This window comes from Dipodomys spectabilis, unplaced genomic scaffold (assembly GCF_019054845.1).
Source record: "Dipodomys spectabilis isolate Male_0828 unplaced genomic scaffold, ASM1905484v1 ptg000089l, whole genome shotgun sequence".
Lineage (NCBI taxonomy): Eukaryota > Metazoa > Chordata > Mammalia > Rodentia > Heteromyidae > Dipodomys > Dipodomys spectabilis.
The window spans coordinates 12,218,800-12,243,406 of record NW_024870766.1 but is presented as its reverse complement, the minus strand read 5'-3'; the positions used below and the strand labels follow the sequence as shown (position 1 = coordinate 12,243,406).

Sequence of the window (24,607 nt, the reverse complement as noted above, 5' to 3'; positions counted from 1 at the left end):
TGTATTACATTAATATTTCCTACCCCAGATTATCGTCAGTATTAATGAGCACCTGACTTTCACAGAACATATAAGATGGTACTTTACAAAGTAACAGCATCACTGTTTATATTATTCTACACAATCCTCTTATCAACATCAAATTTCTTATCAACTTTCAAATTTTTTTCATCTGTAAAAGACAGACAACTAATAGTAGTACTTCCCAAATTTGATTCTGAAAATTGAACAAGGCAATGCAAATTAGCAAACATCATTAGCAATTAGTTAGCATAATTAAAATTAGCTGTTTTCAACATTTTTATTATTACATATTTTTTAAAAACATCCTCACCTATAATGCTGAGAATATTTATACTAAAAATTAATCAGGCTTTATGTGATGAATCAGTTAACCCAAAATTAATCAGTTAAATAACTTGCAGCATCTACATATTTTGCCAGATTTGCGTAATAAAGTCTTCAAACTCAATGTGCCCACTAAACGACTGGGAAAAAGCCTCACTCGGGCTGTGCTTTCTATTGTCTGGTTTCTTTGTAATTTTGTAAATGTCTCTTTCCAGACAGCAGCCATAAAATCTAGATAAGGATATCTAGTCTTAAACATTGCCCTTAGGAAAGCCATGAGTAGTAAAACATTAGAGTTCAGTTTAGAAGGTTTCATTCCGATGAGATACAAAGAAAAAGGGCAACCCAAATGCATGGCACATAAGAAACTTAGTCCTTCCCGGTTTCAGAGAGGTTGGGCTGTCCAGTAGGACTCAGATGAGAGGTTTGAATGTGCCAGATTGCTGTTTCAACCAAAGAGGATTGAGAAAAACATTTTTTATTGAAGTCCATGACAATTAGTCAATCCTCATGCTTTCCTGAAGGCATGTGTGTTGGCTAGATTAAAGGCAAGACATACACAGTAGAGATCTTATTTACATGACTCTTGTGTTGACCATTAGGCTTTATTGTCGTGAACACAAACAAGTGGGCTGTACTACAAACAACCAGGCAAGGAGGGCCTATTTATAGTAGGATGAAGGAGACAGTATTTCAAACAATTGTCAGACCTTAAATTGAATGCCATGACAACTATATTAAACAAACTTATGATAAATAAATCTTCTGCCCTTTTATCCTTATTGAAGCTTAATTGTTTATCTCAAGGCAATGTAATCTATTGATCATTGGAAATGTTTGTCTCTCATGCTTACCTTCTTAAATAAATCTGACCTTCTGTCTTCTCACATTGACCAACTTTTCTCAAAAATCAATGGTGAGACCATGTTTACTTCTTTATCTATTTCCTTCAGAGACACATGTCTAACTGAATCTAGGAGTCATTGTACTCTTTTTCTATCTTTGCTTTATGTTTTCCTTCTCTAAATCTACAGAAAAGTCCTCTTCTATAGTTACATATTTAAATTCTACACTATACACTTTATATCATGTTCTTTGCAGCATAAAACTTTTCCAAACTGAGCACTAGTAACCCACACCTGTAATCCTAGCTACTCAGGAGGCTGAGATCTGAGGATCAGAGTTCAAAGCTAGCTGGGGCAGGAAAGTCCATGAGACTCTTATCTCCAATAAACCACCAGAAAACCAGAAGGAGCACTGTGGCTCAAGTGGTAGAGTGCTTGCCTTGAGCTGAAGAGTTGAGGGACAGTGCCCAGGCCCAGAGTTCAAACCCCATGACTGACAAAAAAAATCAAAACAAACAACAACAACAAAAAACTTTCCAAATTACCACAGTGAAAGCCCATTGGCTCAACTGTTAATGTGTGTCCAACCTAGAACAACAAGTAGATGAGTGCTTCAGTCTTAGTACATCTGCTTTCTTGAAATGCTTGGCTTATTTTTCTACCTAAAAATTTAATACAATAGCCTTACTAGATATGTATCACTATGAGAAATGGATAAAATAAAGTAGACTTAAATATCACATTAACAGAACAACAGATTTCAGACATATTATTTATTTATATATTTATTCTGGGATGGAATAAATATTTGTTGTTTAAAAGCCACCTGGTATTATTAAGTGTTCTATCTTTGTTTAAGTTTCTTCTTGAAGAATAGAGATGGTATTTTCTTATACAAAGTACACAGTAGAATTGTCATTGTTTCTTGGTAAGTTTTGTGAATTTCCTATTTCCCATAATGAAAATTCTACCTATTTTTAAACCAATAGCTGCTCACATTTTTAAATGGCATGATAGTCTTAAAAAAGCATCTATGGTATCCTATTTGTTGGATATTAGTGGCCATAAGGGTTCACTGTATACTGTCAAACAAGGAAGATCCTGAATCAATTCTATACTGCTTATTCAGACATTGAATTCACAATGAGTATGGCCAGCACTCTCCTAGATACTATGAAAACAATGTGATTGAGATATGAAGCTTAGGCTCTAGCTCACAAGAGAGCTATATTGCATTTATATATTGCATGTTACACATAGAGTGTTTGACATAATGTGGCATTGCCCAAGCCATATGAGGCCTGACAAATGTGCCAAAAGATACAGGAGGAGATTTCACAGATGTGAGCTTAGTTTGCATTTTGTTTTAGTTTTTTGAACAAAGTATTTCATATCAGGTTCCAGGATTTTGGGGCTCTCCCAAATAAAAAAAGAAAACAAGCACTAGCAATCTTAGACTATTTTAACACCCCATCTACTCTTCACTGGTTATACTTTTGTTTTTTAAAAATTAGGTAAAACCTTGGTTTTTGTGGTAGAGATGGTAGGGGAATGAAGATGGTTAAGGCTCCTTAAGGAGAGGCAAAGTCATGGTTCCATCTTTTCTTCCTTCTTTCTATTCTCCAGATTCCTCTTACATAAATACTTTATCCATATGTATCCCTAATTATTTTGTTGGTTAGAATGAAACTGGATATACCTCCCTTTTCAGGTCTTAATGCCAACTTCTGATAAAACCATGCTAATATAGGTCTGGAAATGATCTTTCTTGACAAGGCATAGGGAAGAAGTTTCCTATGAAAAGTTGAAGTGGCTTCATTGCTGATTCCAGGACCCTAAAGGCTAATTCATACGTAAACTTCATCGTAATTTTACTCTTCTGAAGAAGGATATTTCATCACAAACACCATTCCCTAAGTCTTCCTTATTCTCTTTACACAGCTTGTTTTTATTTTTTTATTTTTATTTTTTGCCGGTCCTGGGGCCTGAACTCTGGGCTTGGGCACTATCCTTCAGCTCTTCAGCTCAAGGCTAGCACTCTATCACTTGAGCCAGAGCGCCACTTCTGGCTTTTTCTGCTTATGTGGTGCTGAGGAATCAAACCCAGGGCCTCATGCATGCAAAGCAAGCACTCTACCACTGAGCCACCTTCCCAGCCCACAGCTTGTTTTTAATGCACAAATGGAGGTGTCATTTCCCCAATAAATAGAATTGGGATGAAGTAAATTATTTGCTGGTAAGGCAAGTAGGCTTCACCAATAGTCGCTCTCTTAATCTTGTCTCATTGTACCTTCAACAAGGTGTTTGTTATGGCTTCTCAGTCCTACAGATTATTGTATCTTCAGTACTTTAGAATCTCTGTCCCTGTGACCCAGCTTGTCTCCATCCACATAGCATTGCCTCTAAAACATTCTTGGATTTCTATTCATATATTGAAACTCAAGCCATTTCTTCTCCCAGACATTTTCCAAATAAATTTTAGTATAAAGGTAATGTTCAGAGGGTTACAGTTACAATAGTAGGTAATGAATACATTTCCTTTTGAACAGTATCACTCCCTTCCTCATTCTCACCAAGATTTTCTTCTCCCAACTTCCCTCCCCCTAAAGTTGTCTAGTTCATTTCCAACATAGTGTCTAGTGGGTTTCACTGCTGAATTGGTTCACCCTTCCTCCCACCATTTGTGTGCTTCCTCTTCCCTACCTCAAATCAGATAAACTTATATACAAGACAGAGGATACAGAAATCAAAAACAGTGAGAGAAAGGAATAAACTAAACAAAAACAAAAGAAGACAGAAGAGAAAAGAAAAGAAAAAAAACACAAACATAATAATAATAATAATAAACAACTTTTTACTTCCATTCCTTGGAGATCACTCTCATAAGCATTATTTTAAATAATCTTACGCACATGGTTGTTTGAGCCTTTGCAGTCTTCTGTGTGAATGTTTAGGTGGATGGCTAATTAATTATGTCCAGGTATAATTCTGTTGAGTAGCAAATCACTGCTAACAGTTCCAGCTCCAGGACCACGTCTGAGGTGTTCTTCTTGGGGTTCACTTTTCTTTTCTAGAGCATACCCACTCAGTATTAATCCCTCCTCACCCTCAGGGATTAAATCATAGCTCATTTCTCCCTTTCTCCCTATTTCAAAAGCGCACTCCAGGTGAGATTTTTACAATTCTCTATATAGTCAGATGAGTGGGTGTCAACACTTAAATCTAGACTCTGGATTTCTAGTTGATTGTTGTTTCCTTTGTTCTGATTATTTTTCCCTGTCGAAGGCTTCTAGGTTCAGTCATAAACATGTTTCACAGCATGTAAAGCACTCCTAACAAAAAATAATGCTCCAAAAGAAATGGCTTTGCTTCCCTGACTGAAAAATAATGGCCTGTGATAAAAACTCCACATCTCAATTTAATTCTCATAGCACACTTATTCCATGAAATTAATCTGTAGAATGTAATAATCCATTGGAGAGATGAATAAAAATAATTTCTAGGTTATACTATTAGAAGTGGAACAGGAATTTGAAGCAGAAAATTGACATTTATGTGCAATAATAAGTAAATTGAACAGAGCCGGCTTCTGAATTTATAGGCAAACAAACCTTGAATACACACATTGTATACATGTGCATAAAGATGTATCCAGGATTGCATCATGGTCCCCAGACTTGTAGGGCTTGGATGTCAGTTTTCCTGTGGACTCAGTTTTCCTACTATGAGGAAAAATGTCTGTGAATATTAAAAAGGATCAAATAACTAGCAACTCATATCACCTCAGGGACTTTAAAGATCTGAAGTCCCTCTGTGAGTACCCACAATGTAGAACAGAAGTGATAATTATTAAATTACCCTCGAAACAAACAAACAGAAAAACTAAACTGTGTGCTGGTGGCTCACGAGTGTATTCCTAGCTACTGAGGAGGCTGAAAGCTAAGGATCATGGTTCAAAGCCAGCCAGGTCAGAAAAGTTTGTGATACTCTTATCCAACTCCAATAAACTACTCAGAAAAACCCAGAAGTAGCACTGTGGCTCAGTGACACAGTGCTAGCATTAAACACAAGGAGGCTCAGGAACTGTACCCAAGCCCTGAGTTCAAGCCCCAAGACTAACAATAAATAAGGAAACAAACAAATAAATAAGTAAGTACAATCTATTTTTTTTTTTTTTTTGGGTCCGGTCGTGGGGCCTGAACTCTGGGCCTGGGTGCTGTCCCTCAGCTCTTCAGCTCAAGGCTAGCGCTCTACCACTTGAGCCACAGCGCCACTTCCGGCTTTTTTTTTTTCTTTTTGCTTATGTGGTGCTGGGGAATCGAACCCAGGGCCTCATGCATGCAAGGCAAGCGCTGTACCACTGAGCCACCTTCCCAGCCCAGTAAGTACAATCTAAAACATACAATTTCCTTTTCTTCTTTTAAAGTTGTAGGCATGCACTATGCAAAAAATTTAGAAAGCAAGAAATTACACACATGTCATGAACCAAGCATCATATGAATGCTGAAAAATATCCAGAGCAACAAGAGTGATGACTTCAGTCTCATAGCAATGCTTATCATATATCCATTTTGCCATCCATAAATTGTGCCTTTGATCTCATAAAAATCTTTGGATGGCATCTTTTTGTGTGTGTGACCAATTTGGAAGTAAGGAAAAACAAAGCACTTAAAAGAAATCCACCCTGCTTTTGTTCTTGGGAAATGCCAGGTACCTTTACATAGAATAAACAGTTTTAATGTGTTTATCATAATGTCATTCTTTAATAGCACTTTATGTAAGTAACACTCAAGCTCAGCAACATAATAGTCCTGAGAAATACACCATTCTAACTATCTGGAAAGTAGAATTTTATGAGGTGAATAGACAAATATATTAGAGTCATTAAAATAAGATTTTTTTTTGGTCTTGGAAGTTGTTCTTTGCTAGATACCTGGACACTAACATTGTTATGGAGCCATAAAAATTTGTAGTATATATCAGAACTCCTAAGAAAACAACTTATTAACAATGAAGTTTACCAGTTGATGTGTATATGGGATTTGTTGTGAGTTGTTTTGGTTTTGCAGAAGGGTTTGGATTCTTGTGTGAGATGTGGTCAGTTAAAAGGTTAGTAGGCTAAACTCTTAAGAAGAATTTTTTTTTCACAGCGATCTGCTACAGCTTTGTTTTTAAGCAGAAAATTTAATAAAACTCTTCATTTCTGAAGCTCTTACGTAGTCTTAACCAGCTGTTCAAAAAAGCTTGATTTTTCTCCTGACTATAACCAGCAGAATAGATACAAGAGACTCTCATTTTTTTTCCTTAAAAGATTTCACTTAGGTAAGTCGCACATGATATCACAATCACAATTCTTTAAAATTACAAAGAAACATTAAAATATTCTAAGATAAGTAAGGTTAAAATAGAAGCCAGGGAGAGTGTGAGAAACATGAAAGCAATTGACAGGTTGTACAAAATCATCAGGCTGCAAGACTGCTTGTGACAATTTTAAATTTTATTGTCCTGTTTTTCCTCTAGTCACATTAATACAGATAGATAACCTAGCAGCGAACAGGAAAAGAATTGTGATTCAACTCTATTAACAAAACCAGGAATTAATCCGTGGTTCCTTTTCCCCTTAATTTTACAAAGGCTCATTTTACCTGGCAAGGTGTTGCTGATCTACACAGTCGAGTTACATACTTAGGTCACTGGAATCTTAACTGGACATAGAATTCAGCTGGAAGTTGGAAGATGTCATCTTCCAGAAAAGGAAATTTGGCATGTATTAAATACTTTCTATGTAACATTTTTTAATACTTCCCAGGTATGGACTTGTATAGAGTACTATTGAAGAGTGTAATTTAAAAACTTAAACTAAATAGCAAGTCTGGATGAAGTCTAGGTAGTCTTCCCCTAAGTCCAGTGAACATCTGTCATTTTTAACATTAATGTTGACAAAACACTATATATAGATATGGATGTATGTGCAATATTAGTGATACAAACATACATCTGTTTGCATATATAAGATACCTTGGAAATAGACAGAAATCTTGATGACATGGGATGACTTTTAGGTTGGGCCTGATGGTAAAGGATTAATAGACACATGATTCTCTATGGGATTCCTAAATATTGTGGATGTTTTCCTCCCATGAAAATGGAAAATTAGATAAATAAGGAGTTTCTAGACTATTCACAAATAAACTCACATTAACAAAGGAGCAAAAGACATCCCTGGGAGAATTCAATAGGTTTTTATTTTGCCAGGCAAATGCTTTCTTTCCCAACTCAAGGTTAGTGTGATAACTACACTTAGTTTGATTTCTTACACAGAGTGTGAACATTCACTATAATGATAGAATCATCATGCTAAAACTCTATTCACAAACTTACACTTTGAGAAAAAGTGCATTTCTAGGAAATTTTATATACAATGCAAATGGAAAGCATGTGAAACTGTTAATACGCCAAACTACCCCAAATGAAAGAGTCACCAATAAACGGTCCACATTAACAATATTTTTGATACAGAAAACCTTTACACTTGGCAATTGTGTTTTAGAATGTTTTCAAAGAAGCAGTAATAAAGTATATACAGTTTAGTAATGGTCAAGATAAAAGGTATTAAATAGCATTATTGTTGGTTAATTTGGAACTATATGAAACCAGAAGATGACCCTAAAACAATTTTACTCTTGATTTTGGACATAGAATAGGTTAATTACAAACACAGAGTGTACTTTTGGCTTTACATTAGCACATTGCTTAATTTTATTTCATTTCCTTGTACTGGGGCTTGACTTCAGGGCTTTGAGCTCACTCAGTTTTCTTCTGTTCATAGCTGGTGTTCTACCACTTGAGGTATTCCTCCAATTTTAGCTTTTTTGGTGGTTAATTGGAGATAAGTCTCATGGACTTTACTGCCCAGGTTGGCTTTGAATCACAATCTTCAGATACTTCCTGAGTACCTAGGATTACAGCCGTGACCCACTGACCCCCTAATGTCACATTGCTTTGTGTTCATATAGAGGCAAAATTTAAGCATCTCCTTTTTAAACAGGCAAGCCATTTGTTTAACAAACTGCTTTAGAAACTGTTTTAGAATAACATACATTTTGAGCGACAGTTTTGTAAATATATCCAGGTGATTTTTTTTTTTTTTTTGTAGTCATGGTCGTGGCGCCTGCCTGAACCCTGGGCCTGGGCGCTGTCCCTCAGCTGTTCAGCTCAAGGCTAGCACTCTACCACTTGAGCCACAGCGCCACTTTGGGCTTTTTCTGCTTATGTGGTGCTGAGGAATCAAACCCAGGGCATGTAAGGCAAGCACTGTACCACTGAGCCACCTTCCTAACTCTTCCAGGTGATTTTTATGGTTTTCATTTTTCACTGATTTTTTTTTTAACCACTGAGGTTCTCCTCTTAGATTATTAAATTTTACCATTACTGGAAAATCAATCATTTCTTAAACTCTGATCAATGAGCCCATTGATTTTTACAGCGATTTTAATTCTTTCCCTTGATGTCAAGGCCTACTTCATGCTAAGCATGTGCTATCCAATGAAACCACACCTCTAGTCCTAATTTTACATCTTTAAGTTTTATGGTGAAATTTTTTTTTTTTTTTTGTCGGTCATGGGGCTTGAACTCTGGGCCTGGGCACTGTCCTTCAGCTCTTCAGCTCAAGGCGAGCGCTCTACCACTTGAGCTACAGCGCCACTTCCGGTTTTCTGGTGGATTTTATTGGAGATAGGAGTCTCACGGTCTCTCCTGCCCGGGCTGGCTTTGAACCGCGATCCTCAGATCTCAGCCTCCTGAGTAGCTAGGATTACAGGCGTGAGCCACCAGCGCCCGACAATAGTGAAATTTTTTTAAAAAGGATATGTCAGTTTTGATTACCTTGCATTGTTAGCTAGAAATATTTTAATTAGATTTTGATAAGCTATTTGGTGCAATTTCTAATTTTATCTGGAAACCTAAAAATGTCTTCAAAGTAAGTAAAATAAAAAAGCAAAAGTTTTTTTTTTTTAAAGTAGAAGAACCTGAGGAAAATCCTGTTATTTCTCTCATCTAGTTTTTAAATTTAATAAAAATAACTTTAGCATTAAATTATTCTAATAAACTATTCAAATATTATTCTAAGATAATCTATTATCACAAAACTTGCCATAATCACATTTAAAAATGACTAAACAGATGCCAATATTCATTCAAATGAATTAAACAAAACAATACACTATGAATAAAATAAACATCTTACAGGATGCCTGATTTTGTTCATATATATTATCTTTTTATTTCTTGGACTAATGGACATCTCTCAAAAACAAATGATTGTAAAACAGGGAAATGTTGACTGGAAAAAATTAACATCTTGATTTTCAGTTTTATAAAAATGGGAATTAATCACAGAACTTGACTGCTGAATTTGAATATGAGCCACATTTGGTATAAATTCTTCCTGATAACAAGTTTTCTACATTTATTCTTTTTCATTCTGGTGGTTTTACACTTCATATAGATGTTTGCTACTTCAAAATGTTTTTCTTATTTTGATATCCCATGCAGACTAGAAAGATTAAAATCTAAACAATATGCCATAAATAGTGTCAAATTAAACTAAAGTCCGTAATAACTTAAAAACACTTCCAAAAAAAGAAAAGTGCTTTTGTTTGGAAGATAATAACATAACAATATAAATCTAAATGTTCACTGATATATCTCCCATCAAAGATTTTTATTTATTCTTCCAGATATATGAGAATAAAATCAATGGCATTTATCAGCAACTGACAACAATTTTACAATCTTTAAAAACAATAATATATTTCACTGAAAACATATCAACTAATTATTTCCTTGCCTTCTTCCCTGTCATTTAGCTATTCTACACTTCTTTTGATTTTAATTCTATCACATGCATTTGTGTAACTTTCACTATGTGAAGATTGTGATCTGGAATTGATTACCATATATGAAAATCATTGACAATTAAAAATCAAAACCCTTAGAGCCCAAAGTTTTGTCCCTCACTCAATCGAGGGATGTAACAGTTCTACTTTCGTAGTCACCACGTTGATTTTGAGGAAAGGATGGGTAAAGATATAAATAAATTCTGGGTTAAGTTAAATACTTATATGCACCATGAGGACCATGACATGTCTAGTGCTAGTCAATATCATACAAGAAAATGCATGCTCATTTCAGCTCCCATTAAACTCACTTTAGGAGTGAGTAGTTGACTTTTAGCAGGAACTTTTCATGGGTAAAATACAATATTGATTGTAAAATTTGATCATTGCAAACAGAGCATTTGTTGCTGGAAGCAGAAGCTTGATTGAAGACCTTAGGATTCTGGCAGCTGATTCCTCCTGTTTCTACTTTTCCTGCTGTTGATGAGAGCCTTCAATTTGCCATAGTCCCCTCTCATCTTCTGCAATTCTTCTCCTTGCTGCTGCTGCTGCCGGGTGTCTTTACAGTATTGATTGATCATCTGCATTTCAGAGTGACTGAAGGCCCCCATGATGTCCTTAGGGTGAAAGGGTAGTGCCCTTACTGAGCTGGCCCAGGTCCATGGGGACCATTTATCTGTCACAACAGCCACCATTTCTGAATCTAAAACTTTGAAGTTGATCTTGGCTATGGTCTGCTTGAAACTGTTCTCAGTTGCAATGCAGTGGTAGAGCCCTTGGTCAGTATCTTGAACAGCACGAATCAGGAGTCCTTGAGAAGTGACAATAATTCTCTCATTCAGCTTAACCTAAGGAAAGAAACACATTTTAGTTCTCCAAACTGAAGACTGTACTTTTAAAAATTATATGGCCAGTGAGTACAAAGTATTGTGGACCTAAAAAAAATTAGCAAAGCATTGCGTACAAGTTAGCATCCTTCCCAATAGGCACAGATTTTTGTCAGTCCTTTTTTTCCCATGAACAATATTATCATGAGTCCCAAATCAATGAAAGAGAGGATGAGCGTGTCATCCATGTTGGAAAGGAAGGAAGTATGCTTCCTTTCAAGTAGTTTCATCACGCACAAGTGTAGAATTTTAGTTACTTTTGGAGAGTGAATCACAGGCAACATATATAAATGAATTTCATAGGTATTATTAAATATCTATTTCATCCAAGAGTCCATTTAGTTTTGCAAAAATAGTCACTCATGAAAACATGAACTCATTATTAAAATGTTAGCTTTTTCTTTGTTTCATGTATGAATATACTAAATAAAAATATACAGAGGGTTGAGAATGTGGCTTAGTGGTAGAGTGCTTGCCTCACATGCATGAAGCCCTGGGTTCAATTCCTCAGCACCACATAAACAGAAAAAGCCAGAAGTGGTGCTGTGTCTCGAGTGGTAGAGTGCTAGCCTTTAGCAAAGAGCAACTTAAGGACAGTGACCAGGCCCTGAGTTCAAGCTCCAGGACCAGCAAACAAAAATTAATATATATATATATATATATATATATATATATATATATATATACACACAGAAACAGGCTTTTAGATATTTTTCAAGGATCATTTCTAATTTCCCTATTCTGTAGGATATATATCTATAAGTAAGCTGGAAAGGAATTAATTGTCTTATATGTCTCCCAGGGAGATTTACTTTCAAAGGAAAAGTAAGAAAATAAATGGTTAATGTTAAATTACTCCACAGGATTATACTGGGAAATGATTGATGGCTAGATATTAGGAAATGCTTAAAATCTATTTTCCTTTACAGTAGTTCTAGCTAGAGTGTTGTCAAGGAAGAGATAAAAACTGACATAGTAACAGTTACATGACAGCATGCTCTATAAAGCTCCTTCTCTCAGGAAAAAAAGAAACCCTTCCAAAAATCAAATAAAGAAAATACATGTGAAATGTTTGTTCTATGCAGACAGATAATTTATTATTAAGGAAATATAACTGAAAATTTTGTTTGCATAACAAGCAACCCATACAGAAAAGTAAGAATAAATTAATTAATTAATAAAGCAAGTACAATATTGGAAGCTGGTCAGACTAGAATTAGAAGAGTGGAAATGAACAAGAAGAATTAGGGAAACAAGGATTATTTTTAATTAATCTATTAATTGTATTGGTTTATTTATTCATTATTTATTTATTGTGCTGGTACTGGGGCTTATACTCAGGACCTGGGTGCTATCCCTTAGATTTTTCTCCATAGCATCACCTGTTTCATTTTGTTTTGTTTTTAATGGTTAATTGGAAGTAACTCTCATAGACATTCTTGCCCAAGCTGGCTTTGATGTGCAAGCCTCAGGTCTCAGCTTCCTGAGTAGCTGTGATTATAGGAATAAGGCACTGATGCCCAGTTTATTTGGCTTTTTTGTTCAAGACTGGTGCTCAACTTGGGCCATACCTTCATTTCCACTTTTTAAATTTTGAATGTACTTCCAAATTTACTTAGAAATTAAACAAAAGAATGTCTTTCCTAGTATATAAAATATTTTCTTTTCATATATACGTATATATGTATATATATGGCACTGTGATTTGAACTAAGAATCTCACATTTACTGGACATTCAACCATATGAACCACATTTGCAGCTTACCTCTCTATCTCTCTCTCTCTCTCCACACACACACACACACACACACACACACACACACACACATACACAAACACACACACACACACACACACACACACACACACACACACACACACACACACGGGATCTACTTTTTGTTTCAGCTTGTCTTGAAATAGGATTCTCCTGTCTATGACTGTCACATAGCTGAAATTACAGACATGTACCATCATACTTAGTCTTAGATGTTGGCTTTTATTCTCTCTCTGTCTCTGTCTCTCTGTCTCTGTCTCTGTCTCTCTCTCTCTCATATCACAGCTTTCTGAAGAAGAAAATGGATTCTGAAATCCAGGTAGTCTCTCTTTTCTCCAGAGAACTATGTAAGTAGACATAGTCTATGGTTAAATATTCTAGCAACAGAGAGAAAAGCATTTCATTGAACAATTCATAACACATTTGGATAGCCAAGTCTGAAAACTGGAAAGTATTTTCTCCTATGGTCCCAACATTTCAGCAACTCCAATTCAGTATCTATATGCTGTGATGATAAGTCTCTTACATAGTCTTAATTGATATAAAATGAAGATACCGAATCTCCCAGAACAGAACATCCACAGATATAGCAGGCCCTATTTTCCCCTTGGCTCTTCAGAATTTATGATGCACTGGTAACAGTACATTTTAGACTACCTCAAGACTTTATTACATGCATATATACATGTTTTTCTTCTCCTCATTAGTCTGGAAAATGCAACAGCAAGATTTTGGAATTCATTCCTTATAGTATATTACAATTTTACAATGTCTCTCTTTTAAAGTAGTCCTTTCTAATCGCTGAAAGCTTACAGTGTCTTTTTACTTAGAAATACTTTTTTTTCTATATCAATAAGAAAAGGTAATGATGACTCCATAAACAAGGATTCCATATATTAGCTCAGAGAAACCTAAGAATTATGAATAATATAGTAATGTAAACAGATTATGGCACCCTGGAAAAATGTTTTGTTGCCATAAAGGTTATAGTTCAGAGTAAATTTCTTGCTGAAGAAAACCGTACTTTGTTAAAAGACCCCTTTTATCTTGTGATTCACACAAAGGTCTCTTGTGTGAGAACTTGGCCTGTGGATTTACACACATCTTGTTTCTTTTTACAAATGCTTCCTTACATCAATACTACAGTCTTACTGCCCAAACTCTTGTTTCAATTACTCTGTTACAGAGTTGGGCAGAGAGACAGAGAGGATTTGTAATTAATCCATCAATCTAAGCACAAAGGAGTTTTTAAAAAAGGTAGGTCTTGTCCAGCCAGACACATAAAAGGATGTTCACATGTCTTTCCTTTGGTCTTTGATCTACACTTCACTTTGGGATGGTGATTTAATGTTTGTTCCAAAGCCCTGGTTGATCCCAGAGGCACAGTGCTACTCACCTCTTTCCTCCTGTCTTTGTCTTTTTGTAGCAACCACTTTATCGATGCCTGTGGAGACTTAGGGGCACACTCCAGGAACGTGGTGTTATTTTTGACTCCATATTGAACAATTTCAGCTGCATTTCTATATGCTGAGGAACAAAACAGGAAGAAAGAACATAGTGGCATTTAAAGCACACTGTTTTGTATGGATGTTTATCTCTTTATATAAAACTGTATCAACTACAGCAGCCAGGAGAAGACAGTGACATTCATTTAATGAGCAAAGTGTTCTACAGTGTTTTCTAGTGTCGTTTAATGCAAAGGGACAGAAAGACTCTGAAGCTAATGGAGAGGCTATGTTGATAAAGCAATTAACATTTATTCAAGAATTCCTTGGTACCAACTGCACTTCAAATCAATTTTGACATTTAATTGCAACATGCTTATGAGTGACATTTTCTCAGATGAACAAATAAGGGTTGTGAATTATGAGGAAATAGAGTATAACATTACTAAATGACAGACAATTCTAAAACTGGTTTTATTTCACCCCAAACTGCATATTTAGGTGTAGCATGGAGAAAGTGAAGAAGAACTATAAAAGCAGAGATTGCTGTGCCCACAGAGGAGTTTTAGCGGTGAAGAACCCAATCTTTGGAATGAGAGGAAACGTGAGGAAATCCTGACCTCAGCTGTGGTTGTGTTAGCTTAGACAAGTTACTTCATCTCTCTGTGACTTCATTTGACTCATTTCTATAACATACAATATTTCCAATGTTTTAAATAAAAATACCTATTTGCATAAACAGTATAGTTATGTGGTACATAACTGTCATTTATAAACCAGGTTATAATATCATTTGGGATAATTGTTAAAGCATTAACTGAGATAGTCATCAAAAGAACCTGAGATAATTCCAGTTCCTAGCCAAAATCAGCAGCGTATTTGCAGTCACCTCCACTGCCACTATTGTTACCACCGTGACATGATTAGTGGAAACTGACGTGCCTTCTATCAAAAACTCTGTGAATAGGGAAGTGGCAACCCAGATTTATGCCCTCCATTAGTGGTTCGGAACAATGAAGCCAAATCTGCCTTGATTACCTCACTGTAGCTTGGGAAGATGGTAAACAGGGATGACATGTTTTATTAAAGGAGAGGCTGCTCTCAGGTCTTTGGGCAATGGGAGGCTTCTTGTTAATGTTTAAAAGCAGATCTACATAGACAGCCCCTTGGTGAGGCAGAAGAAGGTCTGTTAGGAGTTACTGGTTGATGAGGTTGGGGTAGAGACAGAGGATTAATGGGGAAAGTGGAACAACAGGGTATCTCCCTGTCAGGACAGGAAGGAAGTTTTAGATTAATTGTGAGATCCAAAGTAGTACTGTGTCTAGTACCCAGGCCCTGGCTTGGAACTATTCAGTATGGCCAAAGTGTGGAAGCAATCCACACCTCCAGCAATGGATGTGTGGATAAACAAAAGGTATGACTAACACTCAGTTGAATATTGTTCAGACTTAAGCAAGAAGAAAACTGATATACACTACAATGTTAATGGATCTGGAAGATATTTTACTAATGGAAAAATGAAGGGGCAAACTTTATATGGTCCTACTTATGTGAGGTATTTAGAAAAGTCAACTTCATAAGAAGTTCAGAAAAGTACTGGCATCTGCAGGAGCTAAGATGACTTCTGGATTGTTGTGCAACAATACAAATGTGCTTAAGTGGTAGTGTTTCATTTAATTTCGTTTTTCTTTTCCTGGTACTAGTGTTGGAACTCAGGAACCCATGTTAGCTCAGCTTGCTTTGCTGATGCTCTACCATGTGAGTCAGACCCCAAGCTTGGCTTTTCCTTGTATATTTTGGAGATAAAAATCACATTTTTAAAAATCATGTTTTTTGTGTGTTTGTCTGAGCTGGCCTCAACCTTTGATCCTTTAGATCTCAGCATCCCTAACAGCAATAATTATAAGTGTGAGCTAGCAGTACCAGTCATTCCATAGAAAATTTTTTTTAAAAAATCCCTTCAGGTGAGAGAGTAGCTATGAAAATGTATTACAATATATGTGAAATACCTACAAAGTTACACACACACACACACACACACACACACACACACACACACACACACACATATTCTTGATTCTTGGATGTTTGTTTTCCTGATTCTCAGTGTTCATACAAATAGCAATTAAAATGTTTCTGTGACATTACAGTTTAAACTCAGGGCTTTGTGCTTACTAGGCAGGCACTCTACTGGGATGGCAGCTGCACCAAGCCCAGCTTGGTGTGAGCTCATGAGCATTTTGCCCTGGCTGTCCTCAAACTGTTATCCTTACCAAGAAAACAAAAACAAAAAACTATTCTCCCAAATATCTAGGTTCACAGGTATGAAATACCAGTTCCTGGCCACAGGTAAGTTTTTTTTAATCATAGAGTTTACTGAGAATGACCACTGTGCACTTCCTTACCTTTCAGATTAAATCCTCTACATTGAGTCAGTGGATTTCCATGTCTCACATCTTGTCTTCGGCTCCTCCTACAGGCACAGAAACATGTAAATGGCATTGGAATTATCCTTTTACAATACTTAAAACACTGCATTTTTAAAGTAAAAACTTTTCATTACCTAAGCTTCAGGGTTAAAAAAAAAAAAAGGTTTCCTTATTTGATATAGCTATGTTACGTTTCTCACTCACAATAGACTGTGTGCTTCTACTTAAGAAAATATATGTAGCCGGGAGCTGGTGGCTCACACCTGTAATCCTAACTACTCAGGAGGCTGAGATCTGATGATTGCTGTTCAAAGCTAGCCCAGGTAGGAAAGTCCCTGAGACTCTTATCACCAATAAACCACTCAGAAAACTGGAAGTGGCTCTGTGGCTCAAGTGGTAGAGTTCTAGCCTTGGGTTAAAGAACTGAGGGACAGTGCCCAGGCCCAGAGTTCAAGCCCCATGACCAAAAAAAAGGAAAAACAAAGGAAAAATTTGTTTTCCTAAAAATCAATGTGATCTTTACTATATTAAATAGTTATTTTAAACACATACACAAATAGTGAAAATATCTCTCTTAGGTGGCAAAATATGATTCATATTATATTATGGATGAATACTCAAATCCATTTTTTACTGTACCGAATTTGCTGTATTTGTGAGTCACAGCATCATTTACCATCAGCTGACTTGAAAATTTTTATTAGATAACTGTGTGAGGGCTCTTATGGCTGACCTGGTCAGCTTTCTGCACATGTAACATCATTCACATAGGTTACATTTATTGTCCTGAGATCAGCACTATGTAATGGTTACTCATTGAGAGCATAACTATTCTCAAGCTGGGCAATCTGAATTTACAGTATCAGCTGCCAAACATTCAAACCCAGAAACCGTTATTATGGCTTGGCTTAATTGAGACCAGCAAGAGCCTTTTGTATGTGTCTATTGCCGCCTTGGAGTCATTGCTGCAGCACCACAAAAGCACACTTCTATGGAGGACTCTATATTGCACACAGAATTTAGGGGTTGGCTCCAGTTTCCAAGGTTTTACCCATTATGGTCAATGGCTTGGATAAACAATGAAATCATTTTCTTCTTGTATAGAAAGATATTTCTTTTAAGGTTGAACTGATTATCTTGTCTTAAATTTCTTACTCTGTTTCTTAATCTAGACTAAATAACACAACTAAATTGCATTCTTTGATATAAATGCACAAATATTTAAGGTATTAGAGAGTGGTGAGAAGTAAAAACGCTTGTTAACTATACCTGTTTCTATACAAAACAGATACGGTTTGCTTTTATTAATACAAGACCTCTAAGTGATAGCTATGCTCTAGGCAGATTGTGCAGCCAGGTTACATTAGCACTGTTAAGGAAAATGTGAAAAATATTCCAAATTGCCATTTCTATCACTGCCTTGTATGAGGTAAAGAAAATAAACACTGCATATGATAAGTGGAAGATAGTTAATTCATTCAGCAAACATGGTTTACATCCTCCATAAATAATGTTCCATTGATTTTTGGAAATAATTTGGAGAATTTATATAGTGTAGATATTTGTAGTAAAACTTCCAGTGCTAATAATTATACTTGACAGTGCAAAACAAATATGACTAAAAAAATCCATCAGGCCTCACAAAAAGCATTTTTTAAAATTTGCTTCTCTCACATTTTTATCAAGTTTCTAAGATCTCTCCACCAGCACAAATACAAAACATTACATGATAAAGAGGCTCCCAAATTAGATGTTAGACAAAATTAAAAGGCATAGACCTTCTTACTCCAAGAATGACATGGAATAGCATGGAATCTTTGAACATAGATACAAAAACCCAAAGTGATCTAGTACCTCTTGACACTTCCAGTCTCATACAGCTACAGTTTTTGTGAGTTCTAAAAAAAAAGCAGACCACATCTTGCTTCCTCTCCCTCCATCATCCTGTACACGCCTCTATTTTATCTCACTTGAAATACTGCAGTAGCCTTCCGGCATGTAGCTTTTGCACATCTTACTCAATGCAACATCCAACCAATGACCTTTTCAAAGCAAACATCAAAAGTATCTATCACTCATGTACTGCAAACAAACAACAACAACAAAAAAACCCTCAACATGTTCACTTTTAGTCTAAAAACAAGCTTTCTGATTACTTATAAAGACCTGCATCATCTAGAACTATGACCTCATTTCTTCCTATTCCATTTCCCTACATCAGAGGCTAATTAAGTTTGGTGCTGTTACTCCAATGTTTTTGGAAACATTCCTGGAATTGTATTTTCTCACTTAATGCCTTGATGACATTCTCTAACACCTTCAAGTCCTTGTTCACCCAGTCAACACTGCAAATTTCTGCTTCCAAGTATTCTATTTATCTTCTCTGTTCTCCTAAAACTCATAGGCCTACCTTTTTCTGATACATTAGTACTTGTCTTTCTTTCTATCTTCTCCCCTTACAGCATTTTAAACCTGAAGGCACAGATTTTTGTCTTTTGTTATAATATCAAATTCTGAAACAATGGCTAGAAAATGTCCAGCATTAAGCAGGATACACTGTATTTATAAACATGTAAACAGCTTTGTTAATGGCAACTCCTTTGTACAACTACTTAAAGGTTTTATTTATACATATATATACATATAAAATAGATATAATATATATATGAAGGTTTTATATATATATAAAGGTTATATATATAAAGGTTTATATATATTTATATATGTTATATATACTTATATATATATATATATATATATATATGTTGAACTAATAGATGAAAAGATCAAGATCTTAATTTGGGAAAGTGCAGGGTTATTTGAATCTGTCCATAAAGAAATATATCTGCTAAAGAGAATAAATGCTGTAAACCATCACAAAAATTAAATGTAGGACAAAGGATGAACTAATTCATCAGTGATACTCATTAGGCACTATGTTGGAAATGAACTATACAACTTAAGGGGAAAGGGGGGAAAATACTGGGAGAAAATGAGGATGGTAATACTCTTCAAAAAGAAATGTGCTCATTACTTGACTTAATGTAACTCCTCTGTTCATCAGCTTTACAATAAAATAAAAAATAAATCTATATAGGTTTATAGCTATAATTCCTAATGTTTTATTGAAAAGATCATTGCTAATAATGACTGGTATTGTTTTCTCCCTTTCCTGACATCAATGGTTTATAGATTTTTATCCCTACAATCCATCATGATCTATATCCAGGGATGATTGATAATAGCTATGACCTTGTCTGACTCTGACTTCTTCTCATATATATATACAGATATTCAGTGTCTCTGTCTCTACTCGTGTCCTTTCCAACTTCATGCAGACTGGTGTTTTGTTTCCTCTCTCTGTATTTTTTTACCTTCCATCTCTGAAATAAACAATCATCATTTCTCTTACACCAACACTTGTATTTGAGCTGTCTGGAATAAAACAAACAAAAACAAAAAATAGCCTTCCTTAGATTTCTGTTTTCCTCTCACCCAAACCAGCAAACTTGTGCATGCCATTCCAGGTAAGAAGGCAGGAAGGCACATGTTCATCAGGTTGAAAAGCACAAAGAGCACCTTTCCTATGGCAAAGATTGAATCACTACAATGACACAGGTAGTTCCATTCTAGAAAATGCTTTTTCTCGCCAATAAAACTACTTCCTTTTATAAGAAGCATTTACTTACTTATAACATAATTAAGCAGTATATATTAGAAACCCTAAGAATGTGGGGCTTAAAATATACTGAAACCTTGAGAGTAACAAAGAAACAAGAATTAGGTAGTATGAAGATAAAGCTACTTGCTCCCTGAAATATTTTAAAGGTGTTGGAGGGATAAGTTTTACAGTGAGGATGAAAAAATGTGAAGTCATAAATCATGGTATTTTCTCCACTAGAAGACTCTATATGGTATTAATCATAGCTACTACTTTACATTTGTTGATTGCATCATACAAGTGATTTTAATGATGGGCTGTTTTTCTGTATTGTCTTGTCCCATTGACCGCTTTCCCATTGAATACTCACCGCTTCCCCGTGGGATAGAACCTAGAGCATGAATGGCCATCCCAGGCACAGTAGGGGTCCCTGGCCAGGCAGCAGTCTGCACAGGCTGTGCCATACATGTGACAGCGGTGCAGAGAGACTTGGGAAACCCCTTCAATGGAGCTCACGTACAACTGTTGCTGTGAGAGAAATCAGGATCATTTATTTCAGATGTGGAAGTTAAAAGAAGCCTTTCAGCAGGAACACATTATAAGATACACCCGCAGACCCTTGAATTCATTCTGAAACACACTGAAAATGAGAAGTAGCACGCAGAAGGATATAAAGCCAAAACAAATAGAACTTTTCTATGTTAATGTGCCTATAACGTTACCACTTTCCTGAAAGAAAAAAAGAAGAATCTCAGAGCACCTTGTAGAATGTGTTTTAGACACTGAGATTCAGTGTTCTCTCACATTTGGACTAATATGTTGCAGGTTTAAATTATAATGTTTTCTATTTCTTTTGAATTCTGTCTCTTAAGCAAAGTACAAGGAAGCTTTCTTATTTTTCCAACGTGGAAACACATTACTTTGTAAGTTTGGAAGGAAAGTCAGGTTTAAAATAAAGCTTAAAAGAAAAATATTAAATCTAAAAGAAAAATATTAGATAACAAGTATTAGATGAGATACAAAAACCATTTCAGAGCATGACTTTGAAAGTGGCATATTAGTTACTGAGACTCTTTTAAGATTACTTAGAAGAACATCTGTATTTATATTTAAATAGATGCTTTCAATTTTTTTCATGATCAAGTAATCTGCACCATCCTCAAAAGTCATGAATAAAGATTTTATCCTCTTCATTTGGAAGATGTTGAGAGCTTCTGAAGATACTGCTCCATGGCCTTCAGCCATGCATAGATATTTCATAGGAGTTGAAAGATGGGATTTCCAGTGGATACTTCTTGTGCAAAGCACTGATATTGCGTAACTCCAGTTTGCATGGAATTCTGGAGATGGAACTTGAATACTCATGGATGTGTAGAAAGTGCCTGCCTTTCCCATATGTATATATACATTTAAGAATTATACCTACAGAGGTGTCTACTCTGGAACTTGGCAGGCAGACTCCCCTAGTTCCAAACTCAGCTCAGCCACAAATCTGATGTGCAACTTTTCTCAAACTCAGCTTCCTTATTATTAACATTGGGACAACATAACACTTACCCTGATAGAAGATTTTTGTTTTGTTTTGTTTTGTTTTTGTTAAGAGATTAATATTGTAAGGGCCATTATCACATGAAATGCTTAGAATAGTTTCTAGTCCATAGGTGTCCAATAAATATTAATTGATTAAAACAATAGAGTAAAACACTAATTAATAAACTATCTATAAGTGTTCAATTCTAGCCAGTCATTTGGACTCTTTTACTGTGTTTAACATAATTATTTTATTCTGAATAATGGATTTTTTTCAGAAAATTTTCTAAATTTGGTTCCTACTTGGGCATTCAAATAATAGGAAAACCCATTTTCTTATAGTTTTTTTAATAATCTCTTAAATATTATTGTTATTATATGGTAATTCACAAAGGGCTTACAGTTACATAAGTCAAGTAAAGAGTACATTTGTTTGTGGATAACAATTTTATTACAATAATGGTTATAGCAATCATTTATCCAGAAACATTTGAAATAATTGTTTATTAAGTAAATTTTTAAAAAATTACATAGTGACTATATTCTTCAATCAACTACTTTAATCAGAGTCAGTTATTTGAGAAAATGACACAAGTGGCGTTATTGGAATTTGTTTTTGTATATGTGTGTGTGCTGGTTCAGGGACTTGAACTCAGGGTCAAGGTGCTATCCCTGAGCTTTTTTTGCTCAAGACGTGCACTCTATCATTTGAACCACAGCTCTACTTTCAGCTTTTTGGTGTTTAATTGGAGACTAGAGTCTCAAGAACTTTCCTGACAGGGCTGGGTTTGAACTTCAACTCTCAGGTGTTGGTCCTCTGAATAACTAGTTATGGAAGTGGCGCTGTAGCTCAAGTGGTAGAGTGCTTGCCTTGAGCTGAAGAGCTGAGGGACAGTGCTCAGGCCCAGAGTTCAAGCCCCATGACCAAAAAAAACAAAACAAAACAAAAAAAACCTCTTTGAATAGCTAGTTATAAGGCATAGGTCACTACCAACCTGGCTACAGTATGCTTTTGATTATTTCATTTATTTTTGTTATATGTTACATAATAATACATTATATATGTGTGAACATATGCATATATAATGACTGTACAATTTCTCTTTCAGAAATTGTCCTTCTCTTATATAATAAGAGAATGCAGTTGAAGAAAGGCATTTCAAAACTCAAATAATCACCGTTGTCCTAACTTTAATTGTTTACTGTTCTTTTCCTTTCCTTTTCTTTTTGGTCTGAGACTGTATTGGTAGCTGGCATTCTCATTCATTGGCTGGTGCTCTACCGAATCAGCTATGCCTCCAACCCCAACCAACTTCAATAGTTCTAAGGAAGTATTTTTACTAAATGGAATGTAAGATGTAGAAAACCAGTGTAATGTGTTAACTGCAAATAGAATAAGACCTGGAATTGTATGTAATACAGCTGTGCCACAATGGCTTCATGTCCATTTTTAAATTTTGCTATGATAATATTTTCTTTTTCTATTAGTTCACTGTAAACAAAGGGCTTCCCTGCTAACTTCAAAGACAATTCTGACTTGTGATCAGCTCCCTAGGACATTAAGCAAAGTGATGAATTGCTCCTTGTGACTTGGGAAAATGTTTCTTATACACCATGCAAACATTTTTACAGATGAGATCTTCAGCTTTATCATACACTATTTATTTTTGCTCATAAAATTTATTCAAGTGAAAAGAGAACAAGGCTGACTTTGGAATACTGCATCATCTCTAACAGACCAAATATGGTAAACAATACTGAAATTATCAAATCAGTTGTACAAACATAAAACCTTTATTCTCCATTCCAAAAAAAATGAATCTCAGCCTCTGATAGACAGCATTTGCTAAGCACCCACTTTACCTTAAGTGGTTATATAAGTTAACTTGTGAGAAAAGTTTCATGTGGTAGGTGTGGAAATATAGGACAGAGAACTTAAGCAATTTGTCCCTAACTAACAGTCAGGTTGAGCTTCAGATAAATCTCAATCCAAATCTGAACTCCACCTTGCCTACAATACTCAACTCTGGAGAACTTTGTTAATCTAATGCTTTTAAGGGCTGGAAAGATTGGAAATGGGCTCTTCTTTGCAATGATTACTGTGTATTTGCTTTAAAGTAAACATTAAATTTTAAAGAATTAAGGTAATTATCATAGATTTGTTCTTCAAATCCTGACTTAGAATATTCATGATTCATATTTTTTCAGACATGTATCAACCCTAGGGAATAGATTTGCCTTAAAAATAACCATAGAAGAATGCATTGTGTATTTCCAACTTGTGACAGAAACAAAAATTCCAAGGAGGATTGATTACCCATTCCAAGCCTCTGAGAATTATAGTAGCCCAAATATTATGATAAATTCTTTCTTTGGAAGATGACTTTTATTTTAGTTGGCTTGATACACTATAATATAAAATATTGTAATATATTTCTGTATGTATCTAGTGATCTGATGAACATTTCTATTATTTATTATTATCTTTAAGTACTTGTACAAAGAAGTTGCCATTTAACAATGTAATTTATGAACTTTTTTCTCTTTTCTTTCTTTCTTTTCTTTTTTTCTTTTTTTTTTTTTTGTTGGTTGTAGGGTTTGAACTCTGGGCCTGGTTGCTATCCCTGAGCTCTTCAGCTCAAGGCAAGCTCTCTACTACTTGAGCCACAATGACACTTCTGGTTTTCTGGAGATTAATTGGAGATAAGAGTCTCACAGACTTTCCTTGCCTGGGCTGGCTTCAAACCATGATCCTCAGGTCTCAGCCTCCTGAGTAGCTAGGATTAC

At 35.4% G+C, this 24,607-nt stretch overlaps 1 protein-coding gene across 1 annotated transcript in view; it reads right to left on the bottom strand.

Annotated features, from left to right (window-relative positions):
- Positions 1-9,886: 9,886 nt before the first annotated feature.
- Positions 9,887-24,607, bottom strand: part of Sema3c (semaphorin 3C) — a 138,507-nt gene continuing 123,786 nt past the window's right edge. The window contains exons 15-18 of the mRNA XM_042684770.1: positions 20,661-20,818; positions 16,606-16,673; positions 14,152-14,282; positions 9,887-10,938 (exon numbers count right to left, since the gene is read on the bottom strand). Of these exons, the coding sequence (XP_042540704.1) occupies positions 10,525-10,938; positions 14,152-14,282; positions 16,606-16,673; positions 20,661-20,818 (771 nt within the window). The 3' untranslated portion in view covers positions 9,887-10,524. The remainder of the gene's footprint in view (positions 10,939-14,151; positions 14,283-16,605; positions 16,674-20,660; positions 20,819-24,607) is intronic.